Below are 19882 nucleotides of genomic sequence, written 5' to 3' on the forward strand. Positions count from 1 at the left end.
GTGAGTGGTGGTGAAAGCCAAGCCCAGTCAATGCACATGTGATCTGTGCCATGTTTACCATTTAAAGTACTGAGGACATGTTTACTAATGTCTGAACCACTATAGAGGTGTCCATAAATCTTTTTCTTTTGTCAATCATCTGGGTGATGACAGCAGAAAAGATCACTGGAATAGATGGATGTTTAATATGTTACACCAGTCACATTACCAGCCATGACAACAAATCAGATGATGGGATGTCAGTTCTTACATTCATGCATTCCCCTGGAAAAAAAAAAAGTAGTTCAAGAGATACTTACACCTACCAGTGGTGGTTATGTGACCTACTGACTGTGATACCCCCTGAAGATGACCTAAAATATCTGCTTTTAAACAATTTATACACACACACACACACACACACACACACACACACACACACACACACACACACACACACACACACACACACACACACTCACAGACACACACACACACAGACACACACACACACACACACACACACACACACACACACACACACACACACACACACACACACACACACACAATGTAGTTAACAGAGGGGTTATTTGATTACAAAGATTAAAAAAAAGATAACTATCATACTTAGAATTCAGTCTGCTTTAAAAAATTACAATGTGCTGAACATCCAGTGTCGCACTGAAAAGTCTTCTTGCCAGATTCATTGTTTGCAGTTCAGGCTTCTATCTTTCTTTTCATAGTAAATTTAAAGCTGGACCTTCTGCAGTTCTTCTCATATTTTGTCATCCCAACTGAAACTGAGAATGTATTTTTTTTTTGTTGTTGTTTTATTTAGCTGTCATCTCACTTGTTTAAGTCTTTGAGTTGCAATTGAAGGACATTCTACATAATTCTCAAGCAGGTCCTAGCTGTTGTGATTTAGACAGTGCACTAGTATAATCATAAAATGCATTCAAATTCTGCCACAGTTACATAACTAGATGCCTCAGCTGGGGGATTATTGCCATAAATACATATATATATATATATATATATATATATATATATATATACACACAAAAATATAGATATACAGCTATACATACATACATAGAGTCAGTATCATTCTCAAAGCCTATTTCTAGATCATGCAGTCACAGTCCTTGGTTTGCTTTGTATGTCTTCACTTCAAGCTCTACCACAGGATGGAAAGCCATAATAGGATGGCCTTATCATTTCATCTCCTCCACTCCCAGCTTAGCTCCTAATGAGCCAGAAAAGAATATGCTAGTTGTCAATATCAATAAAAATACAAAAGTGTTTTTTTTACAATCTTCCACTTGTAATATAAACTTTCAAGGATGACATCAATATGTTGACATGGTAATGTCCAGAGATTATGTACCTTTAAAAATTGTCAATACTCTGCTTTATCCCCTTGTGTTCTTCTAAGTGTTTGTAAACAGGGAAATCCCCTCATACAAATGTAGGAGTAAGGGCTTTGACTTATGACACTCTTTGAGGAAGAAGCCATCTAATTGGCACACACTCTTTGAGGAAGAAGCCATCTGATTGGCACAAGCAGCTTCATCAACCTTACAGAAATATAGGCACTATCATGAGGCAAGTTGGTGCATTTGGTAGAATTGTGTTGTGGGCAACATTAACTAGAAGAATGTTCTTTTTGAAAGCAATCAAAAATCCAGTTTCACTGCCAGTCTAGCCTCATAATTTTCGGAAATAAATAAAACTGTTTCTCATTTCGATCTATACAATATAAAAAGTCATAATTTCTGTATTTAAATTATCACTCGCTAATAGTGGTGTTTTTTTTTTTTTTTTTTTGACTGTCCATTTATAAATCTGCATGGGAGACATAATTCACAGCATTTGTGTAATAGTTTCTTCTTGGAAAAACCTGCAATTATGATTCTAAGGGGCCTTTGGATGCTACTAATGTTTAAATATGCTAACAGTGTGAAACTTTGCCACTGTAATTGAAATCTTCTGAACTGTAAAACTGTGCTTAATGTTTTTTTTTTTTAAATAAGTAAATACAGTAAATTGTCTGACACATACGTAAACCATATAATTTCAAACTCAGGTTAGTAAAAACAGGACTGTCAAGTTTCATCAGTTCTTTGATGGGTAACCATCTAAAATTGAAGACACAGGATCCTGACAGTGTGTGTGTGTGTGTGTGTGTGTGTGTGTGTGTACTCAGCAAGATTTTACTAATAGATAAAATGTTATTATAAAAAGTCCGGGACATACGTTTGGTAAAGGCCTACAGCTTTGAAAACAGGTATTTTGTTGAGACACAACCTGGTAACAAAAGAAATGTCTAAAATAATCATTTGTCAAAAAAGTTGATGTGCATTTCTTAAAAAGATAATTTAACAAAAAATACTATTTGTTGTTAATCAAGTACTTGTCATAAGGCATTTGTCTAAAAGAATGTATATTTCTAAAATATGTACTTGTTAAAAAATTACACTTTAATGCACATGAATTTACTAAATAAAATATATCTATGTCTGACATAGATTCCTACAAAGTAGATCATGAATCCAGTTTATAAAACTTTGATTCACATCAACAGTTACACTGAAATACAAACTTTAAGGATGTCCTGAAATAAATATTGTGATTCATGCTGTGGATTCTGTGATTCAATTCTATAATAGTTTTTAAGATAAATTCTTAGAACTGAACAATGTCAATTCAGTTAGTTTGTTCTCCTGAGATCAGCAGATCATTACTGTAAAAAGGTCAGTAATCACTCTATAGTGTGTTAGGATGCAGCCTTGGCTGTGACCCAAATGATTCAAATTTGATTAGTATCATGGGTACTGAAGAAACTGGGTGGGGAGGGTCGGGATTAGAATTAATGGTAACTATTAGCTTGCACATTTCAAGGGAGGGGGATTTCTCTTGGTGACTAGGGGCATTCCACAGTGGCTAGTGCCATGGTCACATGGCAGGCATTGGCAGCTCTTCATTAATTCAGCAATGGGGGTAGCTAAATTGAACAGATGCTGGGTGTTGTGACATGTTGGACATCAGCATGCTGTATCCACTTAGGTTTCCACTCCTGTATATGCACTATAAACCCCTCTATAGCTATCAGGATTGTGTTCTACAGGGAAATTCTAATCTGCTTTCCTCTACTCCACCTTTTCTTCTAGCAGATTACACTCTGAATTTATCCTGCTTGTGGATGCAGTAGTCTAAAGGGGGCAAGATGGAACATTTCCAAGACAAGGTGGACAATGGAAACTCCAAGATAGGATTGTTAACATGGTAAATGGTGAGGCGAGAAGTAGGAACCAAAAAAAAAGTTCTTTATTCAGATATAAAAGAACAATTTCAGGTTACAAGGTTTACCTGTACATTTATGTCTTCCAGTAAACATTATGGTTGGTTTCACTATGTCATGTTAAGTACAGTTCAGGTGAAGCTTCTGTCTGATAAAACAAGATGGTTGATGCTTCAAACAGAAGAACTAGACAATAAGAAGTTATGTACTCACCATAACGTTCCATCTGAGTAGATAAACTTCATTTGGCAGCAACCTATGGGTCTTCGGATCCATATCGGATCTGAGCCGGCAGTTTCCAACAGCAGAGATCCGAGCTCCAAGCTCCTCCCCTACCCATAATCCCCTGCCAACCCTACCTGACCTCAGATCGAGTTTGCCCAATGCAAAACCTGCACCAAATAGCCAGCTTATGGTTTGACCTTGATACAATCAGAAAACAACATAGTAATATAAACATCCGAAGGTCAGGGGGAAGGAGGGGGGACGGTTGCTGCCAAATGAAGTTTATCTACTCAGATGGAGCATTATGGTGAGTACATAACTTCTTAATCTGAAGTAGTTAACTTCATTTGGGCATCAACCTATGGGACAGAGTCCCCAGCTATCTAAATCTTGGGACGTCCTCATGGAAGGATGTTCCGGAGCACTGCAGAGCCAAAGGATGCTCTCCCTCTGGAGACCAGGTCCAACTTATAATGATTTATAAAGGTATGAGATGAAGCCCAAGTGGCTGCCAAACAAATTTCATCCAATGAGACTCTAGAACAAAATGCAGCAGATGTGGAAATTGACCTAGTAGAATGGGCGTGGACTCCCTGGGGTGCGGGCCGGCCTGAACTTTCATATGCTAGTAGAATACACTGTGAAATGCATCTGGACAGTGTGACTTTTGAAACGGATTTTCCAAAATTAGATTTAGCAAAGGAAATAAACAGCTCGTCTGATTGGCTATGACCAGCTGTTCTGTGTAAAAAGAAACGTAGTTGTCTATGAACATCCAATGAGTGCAACTTGTATTCGCCTTTGTTTTGGTAATTGGAAAAAAAGACAGGTAGATTAATAGTCTGATTGATATTTGATTCGGAAGCCATCCTAGGAAGAAAAGAGGGATTGGTCCTGAGGGATACCCTATCTTTGTGAAAGGTCAAATATGGTGGCTTGGCGGAAAGGGCTTGTAGTTCAGAGACCCTTCTGGCCAAAGTGATAGCGATGAGAAATGCTGTTTTCCAGGATAATAGTTTAAGATCCACTGAAGCTGCAGGCTCAAAGGGAAGAGCTGTCAAAGCCTGGAGCACAAGCACTAAATCCCAAGGAGGGACTACATCCTTCACCGGGGGTCTCAGTAGAAAGGTACCCTTCAAAAAGGCCTTACACAATCTGGAAGAGATCAAAGGGCCTAGGTCACTCCCCACGTGATAATGCGAAATTGCTGCCAGCTGAACTCTGACCATGGAAGAGCTGACTCCTTGGTCAAAAAGTCCTGACAAAAAGTCTAACACCGCAGGTAACGGAGCCATAAAGGGGTCTAAGTTTTGTTGCTCCATCCAAATAGAAAACCATTTCCATTTGCTATCATAAAGCCTTCTAGTAGAGGGCTTGTGGGCCACCACTAAGATAGCTTTGACCGGGGAAGAGATACCGGGAGTCCTAGCTAGAAGTGGAACTGGAGCAACCAAGCCGTGAGCTTCAGATTGTCCAGATCCGGGGTCGGAAGGTCTAACGGGTGTGAGATCAGATCCGGTATGGGATCCAGAATCCAGGCAGGATTCACTAGATGAGACCGTAGATAAGGGGACCAAGCCTGATGAGGCCAGAATGGGGCAATGAGGATTATTCTGCTTCCCAGCCGTCTGGCTTTCTGTAAGAACTTCAGCATTAGAGGAAGAGGAGGGTAAGCATAGAGGAGACCGGGTGGCCAAGCATGTAGAACAGCATCTCGGGGGGATTTCCCGGGTGGGGGAATTAGAGCAAAGTAGTCACTGCACTTCTGTTTGAGGGAGAAGCGAAAAGATCGCAACAAGGTTGACCCCATTTGGAGAATATTTGTCTCGCTACTTCGGGATTCAGAGACCACTTGTATGGCGATAGAATCGTGTGACTCAGTCTGTCCACAAGGATGTTGGACCATCCCGGAATGTGCATCGCTATGAGAAAGTGGATGGTGGAGATTGCCCATTCCCACACTCTCATGGCCTCTCAGCAAAGTGGATAGGGCCTGGTTCCCCCTTGTTTGTTGATATACCAGACTACCGACATGTTGTCCTTCTGGACTCCAATAGTCCCAATGGGAAGAAGGCTCTGGAGTGCTTGCAACGCCAACAGGATATTGATATGCAGCGAGGTCTCCGTGTGGTTCCACGTACCTTGGACTGTCCTGCCTAGACAATGCCCCCCCCCCCATCCAAGGCGAGAGATGTCTGTGGTCATCGTGGTTGGGGGATGGGGCATAGCAAAGGGCCGACCTTTGAGGAGGTCCGGGGACTGGAGCCACCACAGAAGGGCCTTCCTGCAAACCCTGCTGAGGCTTATGGGATGGTTTAGAGGGTAATGCAGGAAGGACCATTGGACTTGGAGGGTCCACTGCAGGACCCTCATGTTCAAACGTGCCATGGGCAGCAGGTTGATGGCAGCCGCCATCAACCCTAGGGCCCTCAGGACCAACGCTGCTGAAGGAGCTGGGGATTGAAGGATGGCCCGCACATGGAGTCTCAGAGTTTGAAGCCGGTCTGAAGTCAAGAGGGCTAGGAGCTGGCTTGTATCCAATCTGGCCCCGATGAAGTCTATGATTTGTGTCAGCAGAAGGGAAGATTTTCCTAGATTGACTGTGATCCCCAGCTGGGGAGCTAGACAGAGAAAAGAGTCCCTGGCCGTGCAGAGTAGATGCCTTGTGGGGGAAGGTCAGGAGCCAGTCGTCCAGGTAGGGAAAGACCTGAATTCCCTTGAGTCTCAGGTGGGCTGCTATCACTGACAAAACCTTGGTAAACACCCTGGGGGCTGTGGTGAGACCAAAGGGAAGGACACTGAATTGGTAATGACTGGCTCCTAGCCAGAAGCGAATGAACCTCCTGGAGCATCTGTCCATCAAGATGTGGTAGTACGCATCCTTGAGGTCTGTAGAGCACATCCAGTCGTTCTCCTGCAAGAGGGGGAGAATGGATTGAAGTGTGACCATCCGGAACTTTTCCTTGGTTACTGACAGATTCAAGAGGGATAGATCGAGGATTGGCCTTAAGTCCCCCATCTTTTTTGGCACCAAGAAGAACCTGGAGTAAAAGCCCAATCCGGACTGGTCTGGGGGGACATGCTGAATGGCTCTTTTGTCTAGCAGCTGCTGGATTTCTGTAGCCGCGGCCTCCCTCTGATCGGGGGGAACATTGGGGAGGAATCTGGGATTGTGAGGGGGATGAAGAAACGGAATTTGGTAACCTCTGGATATGATAAGCACCCAGCGATCTGTCATGATGGACACCCAAGCTGCCAGGTGCCTCAAAAAGCGCCCCCCGACTGCCTCCAGAGTGGAGCAGTTGGGTAACCCCTCAGGGTTGCTGTGTGGGCCAATCAGAGAATGATTCTCTGGACCCAAAACTCCTCGGACCCCCTCTGCCCCTAGGGCGGTGTCCACCCTGTCCTCCACTGCCTCGGAAGGACTGGGTGTCCGGAGCATCACGGCACTGTTGCGACTTCTGGAACCACATCTTCTTCTGTCCCTTTTGGTTCTTGAAGAAGGACCTCTGGGGAGCAGAGAAGCGGACTTTGATGGCAGACAACGTCTTCCCGTCCTTCTCACTCTGGACTAATGTTTTGTGTACGGTTTTGCCAAAGAGGGCAGAACCATCGAATGGGGCATTAGCGAAAGATGCCTTAAAGGCTTCTGTGAAATCACAGTGTCGGAGCCATGCCTGACGCCTCATGACGACACCCGCTCCGCTAGCTCTAGCAGCTCCCTCCATAGCATGGGATAGTAGCCACATAGAGGTATTGGAAATCGACCGAAGAGTGGCCATTTGGGCAGAGTACACCTGCTTGCCCTCCGCCGACATAAACTCCGGGGGTGACCCAGCGTACTCTTTGATAACGTCTCGCTGGAGCCGTATGACATGTGCCATGTAGTCCAGTGACCTTACCGAGAAGGTAGCTGAACTGAAGACTCACTTCCCAAGCTGGTTCATCGCCTGAGACTCCTTGCTAGGAGGATGGACCAAGGGACTTTCTTGGGCCAGTTCCCTCTTGGTGGCTGCCACCACCAACATGGCATCTACTGGGGATCCCTTACTCCAGTGCACTCTGTCGGAGGGGGGACTAAGGATCCTATCAGGTCTCTTTGGGATGGGCTCCACAGTGTCCGGTTCCTTCCACGCCCTGGTAGTGATCATGTCTACCAGGGGGTCGGCCAGAGGGGACACCCAAGAGGTAGACGGGCCTGCTTCAAACGCCTCCAGGAACACAGATTCGTCTGAGGTAGGCTTTGGGGAGGACCACCCTCCTCTTATCCTGTGCATCTCCATGATGTCTCCGAAGGAGACGTCTTCGGGGGGTGATCTTGGGGAGCCTTCCCCTTCCTCCAAATCTGTGTCCTCGGTTAAGGACTCAGGGGAGTCCAAGTGCCTCCTTTTGCACTTGCGCTTGTGAGGGACCTCCTCGGGAGGGCTGTCTGAGGAGGCCTCACCAGGCTCATCATGTCCCAACAAGGGAACTACCTGGGACATTAGAGCAGGCTGTTCCTGGGACCGGGTGATGGAAGCCGAAGCCAACTGAGAGGGAGTGTGGGGCGGAGCCATAGCTGTGGCCGGGGGCCTGGAATCCCTCGACAGAGCCCTCTCCACCACATTGAAAGCCAAAGGAGAGCTGCTCTCTCTGGGATCCGAGAGCAAACCCTCCCTCGGATCCCATGAGCAGATCGGGGCCGGAGCCGACGCTATCGGATCCGACGGGCCAGTATGCTCTGACCTGGCTGGAGCTGAAGGCAGACTGACACCCTCGGATCCGAAGCTCAGCTCTCAGCTCCGAGAGCTCGGATCCACCGAAAAGGGACCCGACAGACTCGAGGGCGCTGTCGGCGCCGAAGTACCCGATACTATCGGCGCCGACACATCCCCGGCTCCAACACTGCTCAGCTCCGAGGACTCCAAACCTGGAAAGCGGGTTGGTGAAGGAGCGATTGGGGCGAAAAAAGGGGTCGAGCTCCCCAACGGAGAGGGGGGAGGCAAGAGCACTCCCATCTGCAGTTGGGCCTGGAGGAATCTTCTCATCATCCTGTCCAAATCTGCATCTGTTAGGCTTCTTGTAGACCTAGAGCAGGCCACCAAGGTGGGACAGGAGTGCCGCCTTGATGACCTCGAGGGAGATTGGGCCTCCTCCTCCTCCTCCTCCGGTCCCGGTGAGAAACAAGGTGACTGGATCCAGGAAGGAGAAGGCTCGGAGGTCTTGGAGGGAGAAGCCCGCTTAGCTGGCGGGGCCGATGTAGAAGCCTCGGCCCGCCGCTTATGGTGCTTCTCTCTTCGCTTCTCTTTCCTGGCTTCCCTATCCTCCTGGCCCAAGGTGAGAGGTTGAGTCCTGGCCAGGGGAAGGGAAGCAGTCATGGGTACTGCCGCAGCTGCGACAGGTGCCACTGGGAGAACGGAGGTCAGAGCCAAGTCCGGGGGCAAAAGTCCCACCAGAATCAACTTCGACCTCCGGTCCTTAAGTGCCCTGGGGTTGAACACTGCGCAAATAGCGCATCCAGAGTAGAGGTGTTCAACCCCAAGGCACAATATGCACTGAGTGTGGCCATCCGCTGGGGATAGCTTATGGCCACACTCGGTACATTTAGAAAAAAATATCTTTGGGGCCTCAGACATCACTGGAAAGGAGAACACACACACTAGGCCTCAACCACACACAGACACACGCCCTAACGCTCTCACGAGGGGGGGGGTAAGCTAACATTAAAATTAAAGGTAAAAAACTACAAGGGAATGCTAAACACACACACAACAGTCTTTTTGTAACAGAAAAGGTAAGAAAAAGGGTCAAAATTCTCTCACAGTTCTTGACTAACGCCTGGAACTCAAGGATCAAGCTGCTGGCTTCAACCGCGGCAAACTAGATCTGAGGTCAGGTAGGGTTGGCAGGGGATTATGGGTAGGGGAGGAGCTTGGAGCTCGGATCTCTGCTGTTGGAAACTGCCAGCTCGGATCCGATATGGATCCGAAGACCCATAGGTTGATGCCCAAATGAAGTCAGCTACTTCAGATCAATAATTATTTTCAGGGGGCAAGCCTCACCTGCTCCCAAAACATGTCTCACTTTTATATACTAACGTCATGCTTACATAATTCCAGAGAAAAAATACAGGGCCTCAAAACATTCTGTTACTGACGGTGCAAAAACAGAAACCTCTTGGGAAGCAATGCATTATGGGAAACAGTGTTCTAGGAGGTGCATTTGAAAAAATTCAACTCTTAATAGAAATCACGCACTTATCATTCAATCACGGGGAAGGGAAGTGGCTATATTTATTTTAAATAATTTAATTTTATCTTGTTTGCTCTTTAGTTTTTTAATAATTCATTCATTTATTTTTGATTACTTTCTTTATCTAAATAAGGTTTGCAGGGGAGCTGTATCCTATCCCGACATATGCTGAATGTAAGGCTGGAAACTAATCCCAAAAAGGATGTTAGTTTGCAGTAGAACACGCACACACACACACACACACACACACACACACACACACACACACACACACACACACACCCTGCTGAAAGTCTATCAACTGTAGCCACAATCTTTGTAGCAGTGAAAATTTAAGGGCTGTTGTGGAGAATGGATAGTGAATATGAAACTATACCATCTTAGAATAATTCTCCATTTTCTGAGATAAAACAATGATAGTATAGATTAGTACCAGGGGGTGTAGGGGCACAGTACCCATGTTGTGGTGGTTAGAGGAGCTTCTAGAAAGTGTGACAGTGAGATTCAGAATTCATTGTTTTTGATCAGAATTGCAGTTTAACTTCCAAACTTAAAAATCACAGTTTGAGCCTCGCACTTCCAAAAGGGAGCCATCTCTCACATATGGCACCCACACCTATTGTTAATGGAGAGGCTCCTCAATTCACCGGCAGTAGTAAGGGATGTGAGAGGAAGTGGACCACCCAGAAATAAATATGTAGACAAAACGAGGACTTACAGATTCTGCACATAAGGCAACCTAGCTGACCACCAAATAAAAAACTGTGAGACAACAACACTAACACTGTGCTACTGTGTACTTCTGTGTTTCCTGTTAAACTAAAGAACAATGTCAAGACAGAAGATACAACAATGATTCCCAAGGACAAAGGACAGCAAGTGAAAAGGTTTTAAATGCAGGGTAAAATGTTAAGAAATTGGGCAAGGTTGTGAGTAGATGAGAGGAAAGAAGTTGACATTTCTGGCAGTTTCATGAAAATTACAATGGTTCTTTTCATGTACCTACACAGGACTGGCAAATGCATTTCCTGCAAACAGCTTTACTTAATAGAACAATATAAAGAAAAAAGCAAACAAACAAAAAACATACAACATATAATTAATGACTGCAGCAAACATGATTTGGCTTCAATGATATTCTAAGAGATCATGGGAGCTTGAAACAGTATTTTTTCTTTAATTTTGAGATCAATGACCAACAAACATTCTCGAGTCCTGCAACCAAATGAGAAAACCTACAACAAAATTAATCTGAAGTATTAAGACTAGATAATAGTCTTCTTTCATGGGTGAACCATGGGCAGTGTACCTCCTGTCTTCCTCTGTTTAAAAGATTGCACTTATAACTCACAAGAGGCTTGAAAAAAATGCCATAGAATTTGAAATGAATTCAAAGGCAGGGAGGCCCGGGAAGTCTTAGGAATCCAAAATCTAAGGGGACAGTCATCTAGAAAGGCCAACTAGATTTATATGTAAATTGCAACAGCATACGTTCACGCACTTTTGAAACAAACATAGCTTTGGCAGCTGTACAGGTTTGTAGAAGCCATTTCCATTAAGAGGAGATGCCACAGTTAACAGTCCATAATTGGAATTGTTTGTAGTGTTCTTGGGAAAGCTAGTACACATTATCCAGATGCTTTAAGCTCATGACAGACTAGTGCTTGCTAAGCTTCTGTCTGAAAAGGGAGCAATGGTCCCTGGAGGTAGGTTTGCCAGCAAGAAACAGCTGTGAACACCCTAACCTTTTCCTTTAAGTGCAAGCCATCCTAGAAGTCGAAGGTTAGTAAAGTGCTGAGTTCTGCCTGGCACCTCTGCTACACATCATGCCTTGCACTGCATGTGCTGAAGAATTCTAAAAAAATAAATAAATCTTTGTTGAAGTTGGATACATATCCGGGTCCCACACTGTGAAAATTATCTGTCTGTCTGTATTACCTGGAACCCTACAAGGTACTTATCTGTGACGTACTTTGGATATGACTATGTTAATAGAGAATTCTTAATTTACACATTTTGATAAACTAGGATGTTCAGGAATTTAACATCTATAAACCTGATGCATTTGTCATTTATTGTTGCATTATTAATCTTTTCTTTTGTCAGACAATGTTTTGGGGCCAAATAGCACAGCTTTGTTTTTCAGAATTTGATACTAGATAACTGATATTAAATCAATGCCAAGGCATAGTAAATTCTTTAGGTATTTTCAGATGAGCAGTCTCTGTAGGGCTGGCATAAAAGATGAGGGTACAGTCATCTGCAAGTTTTAGTGCAGCAGTTGTTCTATGCATGTGGAGATACCCTGTAAAAATTAGCTGCAATGACTTGCACTTCCTGTCTCACATTAACAGGTCAAAATAGAAATGACAGACTTAGGATTTGCTGCTGCAATGGAAAACATGGTAGCAGTGTACAAAATTATTTACTAGTAATCATGGTTGTTTGCACTTGTCTAGCTCTTTCCATACCTTTTTCAATTTTCTTGTCATCCATGCTACTTTTTATCTTTTGACATATCTGTTTCTGTTTTTATTTTTTTAATTCCTCTCTGAAGATCTGAGATAAACTGAAGCAAAGGCACCAGATGAAGGTGTGAAAAAGAAACTCTAGCAAGAGGATTTTCAGCACACAATGCCTAAGTTCAGAGAACCACCAAAACAGCTATAAAACATCAAGTTAATCTTCAATGCAGCCTTTTCACTTTGTAATTGCCTACCTATAAAACATAAAAAACATGTACAAGAAATGATTTAGTAAATGATATTGACAGCATAATGTTATTTTACTACAATGTTAAAAATATCTTAGCATAGACTGCTATAATCAAAAAGCCAGGAGAAAAGCATGTTGACTACTTTTCGAGGGAATCAAATTATTATATATGTGCCATAATAATTCTATGAAACCCTGGAAAGTATTTTTCACATGACACCTACTATACACTACATGCTTATAGTGCAATAAAAATACTAGAGTGCAGGTGGGGAAGAGGTTCAGTGGTTCTATGGGTGTGGCTGGGAAGGAGTTAACTACATCCTGGTACCTGGCTTGGACCTGTCTGGATGGATCTTCATCTCCCTCATCCTCTGTATTAGGTTCTGTAACTGGCTGTTGAGCTTCCTCTTCTTCGGACTCTTCCTCTCTGTTTTGCATGAAAAGGAAAGGAAAGGGCATGAAAGGAAAAAAGGAATGACATAACAAGATAAAGAATGAATGAGAGATGAAAATGAATGTAATAAAAGCAGAGAAACATGAATGTGCTGTACATATGTGGACAAAAGAAAGAAGAAAGGATAATGCATTGTATGATGACAGACAGTAAAGTTCAGTTGCACCATTGTATGTATGTGTGCACGTATGTGTGTATGTATGTATGCATGTATGTATAACTATATGTATAATGCGCCACAGTGAACCATGGGTTCAAGGAAGCATACATTATTATAGTTTGCTGTAGAAGGTGAGTTAGAGATATTTCCTCTAGCCTCTGAGTCATCTGATATTCTGTGGTGAGGCTTTTAACTTAGAGCTGTATGCCATATTACAGTAATTTATGTTAACTATAAATAAAAACAAAACCGCATTTCCAAAAATGTCCCGCTGACTGCAAATAAAAAAAACAAACAGTCCACTCCACCAGATAACTCTAAAAATATGTATTATTACCAAGCGCTTTTGTCTTTTCACTCACAATGGACTTCATCAGACTTCTTTTTTAACTGAAATTAAGCTCAATAAAAATAGACTACAAGAGCACAACTTAGACGTAAAACCTTAATGAAGTGCCTAGCCTCTTGTTATGCTTTCATTTGCCCAGCCTATCAGCTATAGCGGAAATGACTGACACAGACAGTCTTTTGCCCAAATTCAGCCTTCCTCTCATTTACCAGCTTGTTCAATAGTTTGGTAGTGAGCAAAATAAAGATTTAATTGTTCCACCAGACACACTGAATACTCTGTCCAAAATATTAAACTAAGGTTGCCACAGGCTACTCATACATCTTATCCAGCAATATAACAGTTGATGATCAATGCACATTAAATGTACACTCTCCATCATGGCAAACACAAAGTCATTGCACGCATCTGAAATGATCCAGTCACTGAACCATTACACAAGAAACGTATTTTTAAGAAATCTGAGTAATTCCACATATACTGCAACATACTTTAGCAAAAAAGACTTTTCTAAAAAATTTGAAAAAGAATAATTATTAAGGGTATCCTCCTTGACATCATATCTAAAAGAGCATATCAGCTGCAGAATATGTAAGCAATAATGCCCAACTGGGTGTGTGATAATATAACAATAACCCACACCTGGGTGTGGGTAATGCTGGATTTACCCACGGTTGGTGTGGTTTGGTCACAAAGGTGAAGCCCGAGTGGCCAAACAAAGACAACCGTGGGTAAATCCAGCATTACCCACACCCAGAAGTGGGATATTGCTATCATATAATGACATTATTTAAGAAAAAAAATAATTACTTTTCTTAAATAATGGCATTGTATAATGCCTCCTTGCTGCCCTTCCGTAGCTGTCTGGTATTCTGCGGCAGTTCTGATGTACTGCGCATGCGTATGCTTACGCAGTACATCAGAGCTGTGGGTGGAAGCAATGGAGAAAGCAATCTCTGTTGCTTTTTTACAAACTGTCTCACTATGTTAAAGGAGTTTAACATAGCGAGACAGCTTTAACAAAAGCAATGGAGAATCTCCGTTGCTTTTTTTAAAGCTGTCTCACTATGTTAAACCCATTTAATATAGCGAGACAGCTTTAAAAAAAGCAACGGAGAAAGCAAGATCTCCATTGCTTTTTACAAAGTGTTTCACTATGTTAAAGGAGTTTAACATAGCGAGACAGTTTAAAAAAAGCAACAGAGGTAGGAAGATCTCCGTTACTTTTATTAAAGCTGTCATGCTATGTTAAACTCGTTTAACATAGCGAGACAGTGTGTTAAAAGCAACGATCATCTTACATTCTCCATTGCTGTAAAAAAAGAGCTATACTAATGGAAAAAGTCCGGGCGACCGGGCCTTTTTCCATTAGTATAACTCTGATTTACAAAGTGCATGCTGACCAGTCAGCGTGCACATTTTGGAATATTAATGGAGGGTCTTGTATAATGTGTAATTAACACCCGCCCAGTGGTGCTATGTGGGCCAACACCATGGGAAGACACCCTTACAAACCCACAAAATTATAAATATGCCAACTCTAAGGTCACCCAACAGTGAAGAACTGAGAAAAATTCCACTATCGCTGAAACCAGTTTGGACAAATCAGACTTGGGGCTTCTCCATATGTTTAGAATGCTGTTAGTCGGCTGATATGTTCCCATACCTATTCTAGTCTTTCCAGCAGCATCTTGGTCACTAAATATTACAACAAGAACAATTTCTGACGAGTTAAATGAAGCAAAGCTCTAGTAAAGCCACCGTGCTATCAGAAAAAACAAAAAAACTGCTGTTAAGCTTTAAATAACAGATTTGGGACTTAAGAGAAACTACCTTTGTGGAGAAAAAAATTCTTTGTCAAAGCAGATCTTCCAAAAACACCCACATAAATTTTATTTTTATCTGGTAGGCCCAGGGTTGCCAGATTTCCGACTGGCCAGGTAGGGGTCTTTCACTGTAAGTGAAGACTACAAAAAAAAAAAAAAAAAGGTCTTCCCGGGCCAATCAAAACTACATAAACACAGACCTACTTCTGTTTAATGCGAAACATCGCAGTTCCGCATTACACAGAAGTAGCTCTGTTTTGCGATGTTTTGATTGGCCCTCTCTGCATACGGGCCAATCAAAAATCGCTAAACACGGAGCTTCGTTTAATGCGGAACTTCCACATTAAACACAAGAAGCTCCGTGTTTAGCGATTTTTGATTGGCCCGTATGCCGGTATACAGGCCAATCAAAAAAACAAAGCGGAGGCTGCCCAGGATTTAAACCGGCAGGGCGGGACTCAGGATCAGGCTGCTGATCTCGGGACAGTCCCGCCGAAATAGGGACGTCTGGCAACCCTGGGTAGGCCATATGCATTCTGGCAGCAATACCTGATGAAGGAATGAAATGTGAACCATGTGACAGCATTTGTCATACCTCCACTAGCAAAATGAGTTCTAATGTTCTTGTAAAGATTATGTGAATCGGCAGGCAATGTAATTAACTGACCATGTTGACACTTTCTGTTTCCCATGGGATTACCTATTTTATCATATGAAAAAAATCTAAAAGTATTTCTGATTTATGAACTGCTGCTATACTATGTCATGCTACTAAGACATAATACTTTAAAACACTTTGGGCATTTAACTGGAACAGCTATTACCTTGAACTAGCATGTTTGAGAAAATAAACTGGAAAGCCGAGTGTTTAAAAAAAAATTCTGACAGCACTTCAGTCAGTATATGTTGTTATTACAAACCAAATGGGATCCTCTGATGTTTCATGCTTGCCCCAGCAACTTTAGTTTGGTTAACTTAATTACATAAATGTTCTCAGTTTGCAAGTGGGACATATAGAAGTTAAACCCAGCTCTGCATTAAGAAATATATGTATATTATACACATATCTATAGCTATCTATGTGTGTGTGTGTGTGTGTGTGTGTGTTTGTGTGTGAGTGTGTGTGTGTTTGTGTGTGAGTGTGTGTGTGGCAGGCATACATATAAGTGATGTGTGAGCTGGCAATACACTTTTCAGTTTTTTTCCCCTTTTCTCTATTGTGGTGCAACCAAAGAATTGGTATATATATTTTTGGTAGGCTGGGTGCTTGCCACCCTTCAAGAAAAGATTTTTTCTATTGTTATAGATTTCTAGGTTCACCATTTTCTAAATTAAATTTCTGGTAAATGGCGAGCTGAAAAAGAAATTGCTGATGACTCATAGGTAAACCTATATATGTGGTATTCCTGCATTTTTTGGATGTCAGTATCTTTGGCAACTGCAGTGGCTGTTGTTTAATTTCAATAGCATGATATCTGAGTAGTGCAAATGTCGAAGTTATATATTCTCAAGATAGGTGAGTGAGTTTGGAGGGGGTGAGCATGTTTGTGCATGTACTTGTGAGTTAGGGTCGGGGTAGGTTAGGGATATGTATTGTACGTTTGTGTGCAAGTATGTGTATTTCAGGATTTAGGTCAGGTTTAGGTAACAGGATAGATGCACTGTATTTACTGTATGTTTGTGCATGTCTGTGAGTGCAAGTGTGCCTTGTGTACTGGAGGTGTTATGGGAAGGTGTTTATTAAGGTAAGGTATAGGGTTAGTTTTGGGGAAAGGAATAGCATTAGGGTTAGCACCCATTATTAAGGTGATGCAAGGGGCCCCTCTACCGTCCTTAGTAATGGGTGCTAAGCCTAACCCTAACACTTCCATTTCCCCACCTCTAACCCTAGACCTTTCCTTAATAAAAACCTGTCAGTTATGAGATGAATTTGAGACTAGTGTTATGTTGGGGGGGGGGGGGCTAGCATTAATATCAGGAGAGGAAATAGTTTTCCTTTCTTGATACTTTTTAGTTCGAGATTATTTGCTTTCAATATTTTGCACGTTTGAACATTTTTTGCAGGTATTTTTAGTTCTACATTAAGAACATTTGATCATACAGAATACAACTGTAGACATAATATTATACACTTACAGCATTAGTATATGGCGCAGTGTACATCATCACTTAACATTTAAAAGTGGCTACAGTTTGCATTCATCTGAGTAACTGAAACCATACATTTTGGTCATGTAATATCAGGGGAAAGGGTTCACCAAACTGGTGACTCTTAGCATAAGTACCATAAATGACTTCACCATACAGATGCTGTGTAAGACTCAAAACTGTCCTCAGACAAAAGACAAAAAGTCTGCACCAGTTTAGGCTTCAGACACTGAAAGATGAATAAAAATTAATGTTACTACAAAGTCATCTCTATGGCAAGGAGGGATGAAGCCTGTCCTGGTGGTAATGCAGATGACCTGCATTAAGTTAGTGGCCTGGACACTGAAGGAGTTGACCAGGGGAGGGTGGGAATAAGTGTTAGTTTCAGTGCACACATCATGGAGGGAGGAAAGTGTGCATGTATGCTGCCCTACCGATGCTAATAATGAAGCAAAAGTACAGCATACAGCAGAGGGAATGTGCATTTTGCTCTGCAAAACTGAAGCCCTCGAGAAGGCAGATCCAGGAGTATACATGATGCCAAGAAGGGATGAAGGGCTGGGCATAGCAAGCCCTCCTATGATGAAGTACACATTTCAGGTGTCAGAGGGTGGGGAGTTACACCAACAGCTAGAAAAGTATACAGGCTAAATGGATGACGATGGTCTCTCACAAGGGGCTGTCACACAAAGAAAACAAATGGGATGATAAATTAAAGGAGATATGGCGGCTGGAAGAAAGCAGTAATCATATGTAAAAGAAATGAATATTGCTACTATTATTTCAGTGGGAAACAAATCAACATACAACTGCACATTCAAAATCTAGCCATTAGACATAGGAAAGTTACTGAGAAAAATAAATGATTACTTGTGCAAGGTTCATCACTAAATATCTGCATTTGCACATCTGCAAACCTATACTTTTTATCTGTAACTGTCTTCAGATTTAAACATTCAAATGTTGACCCCATTTCTTTCTCTCTAAACTATCTGCTTGTCTACAACTACAAGGATGAATTGAATACCTCTGACGGTTAAACTGCCAAAATCACATCACACATCAGTTCCACACATACACAAAAGCAGCAGATAAACATGAATGTTTTAACAAAAACATACAATGAACATGTTAAAAATAGCAACAGATATCAAGTCAGCCTTCACTCAGCAAATGACTCCAGATGGAAGTCCTGCACTTCAGAAAGCATGCAGATATAATGGTGATGGTGACATCATCACCTTTAACAGGAGAGCACTGGAAATCTGCACATAAAGAAAGAAATGTGTTGCTCTGTGAGGCATCTGAAGCCCTCTACCCAAATAGTTCTTCAGTACTCTATCAATAGAATACTCAGTCTAATAAGAACTTAAAGCTGCTGTTGAAGCAAGGAGAACAGATGATGCGTGTTATATTCATTCTTAAGTCCATGCACCTAACTCCCTGAAATTAAACGTGAATTTAGAGTTGGACTTCAACCAGCTTACACCACCCTTACTCATACAGATATATATGCATATATATATATATATATATATATATATATATATATATATATATATATATTGCACTAACAACAACTTTCTTTGACAAACATCAGTTACACCAGTTACTGAATTACAGTTCGTCCACGTGTCCAAAAGGTTGCATCCTCATCCACTTCAACTTGAACACTAATAGGAAAACCACTACTGCTTTTATAAGTTCGCATTGTTTGGTGGGGCCAGAGTCAATCCACCCATCACACATCAATGTTTTAAGTAATAGAATCACTAACTAAAGTATCATATGGGTCATTTAAAAACTGCATAACTGTAGTAAAACATTCCTGCCCCCCTCCAAAGTTTTTGTAAAGAGTGCTGTACCATGGGACATAAAGAAAGGCACAAGTAGGGCATTTTGTAAGTATCATGACATGTGGTTATTTCTCAGCACACTTCCCAAATTTTACCAGAAAATGGATCAGGCCATTAAATAGGTATCCAACCTCACCAGCAAATACAAGTAGTCTAAAGATGTAAACTAAGCTGTGTGGTACTTCTTGTGAATATCAGACGTTCTTTTGATATTAAAAAGGCTAACAGAAGCAGAAAGTCATTTCAAATAAATGTCTTTAGACACAAAATCACTCTATGCAGTGATCCGCCGAAATGACAGACTGAATGCATTGCCATACCTCTTGGATAAATGGAAAATCAAGCAATTCCATATAAACACTTACACACAAGGCAAAACTTTCTCCTAGACTAGATGCCTCTTCCTTCAATAAAAAAATCATGCACTTACCATAACGTTACATTTATTTTATTTATTTAGCTCATTTATTTTTATTTTACATTTGTTAACAGGGATGGTCCGACTGGACACAGGTCCATTTTTTGTGGAGACCCAGGAGAAAAGCTCCACAGTAAATAAAATTTTACACAGTATGTTAAAATACAGTATGCAAAGAATTTTCAAACAATATGTTAAAATACAGTTTACAGCA

At 42.0% G+C, this 19882-nt stretch overlaps 1 protein-coding gene across 5 annotated transcripts in view; it reads right to left on the reverse strand.

Moving 5' to 3' along the window:
- Positions 1-19882, reverse strand: part of FHOD3 (formin homology 2 domain containing 3) — a 3141544-nt gene that overhangs the window by 746207 nt on the left and 2375455 nt on the right. For 3 of the 5 annotated variants that reach the window (XM_044064575.1, XM_044064576.1, XM_044064574.1), the window contains exon 11: positions 12786-12884. The exons of the other annotated variants lie outside the window; for them this stretch is intronic. In XM_044064575.1, coding sequence (XP_043920510.1) covers positions 12786-12884 — 99 coding nt within the window. The remainder of the gene's footprint in view (positions 1-12785; positions 12885-19882) is intronic. 5 annotated transcript variants of the gene reach the window in all.

This window comes from Protopterus annectens, chromosome 3.part0 (genome assembly GCF_019279795.1).
Source record: "Protopterus annectens isolate FY-2018-M chromosome 3.part0, PAN1.0, whole genome shotgun sequence".
Taxonomy (NCBI): Eukaryota; Metazoa; Chordata; order Ceratodontiformes; family Protopteridae; genus Protopterus; species Protopterus annectens.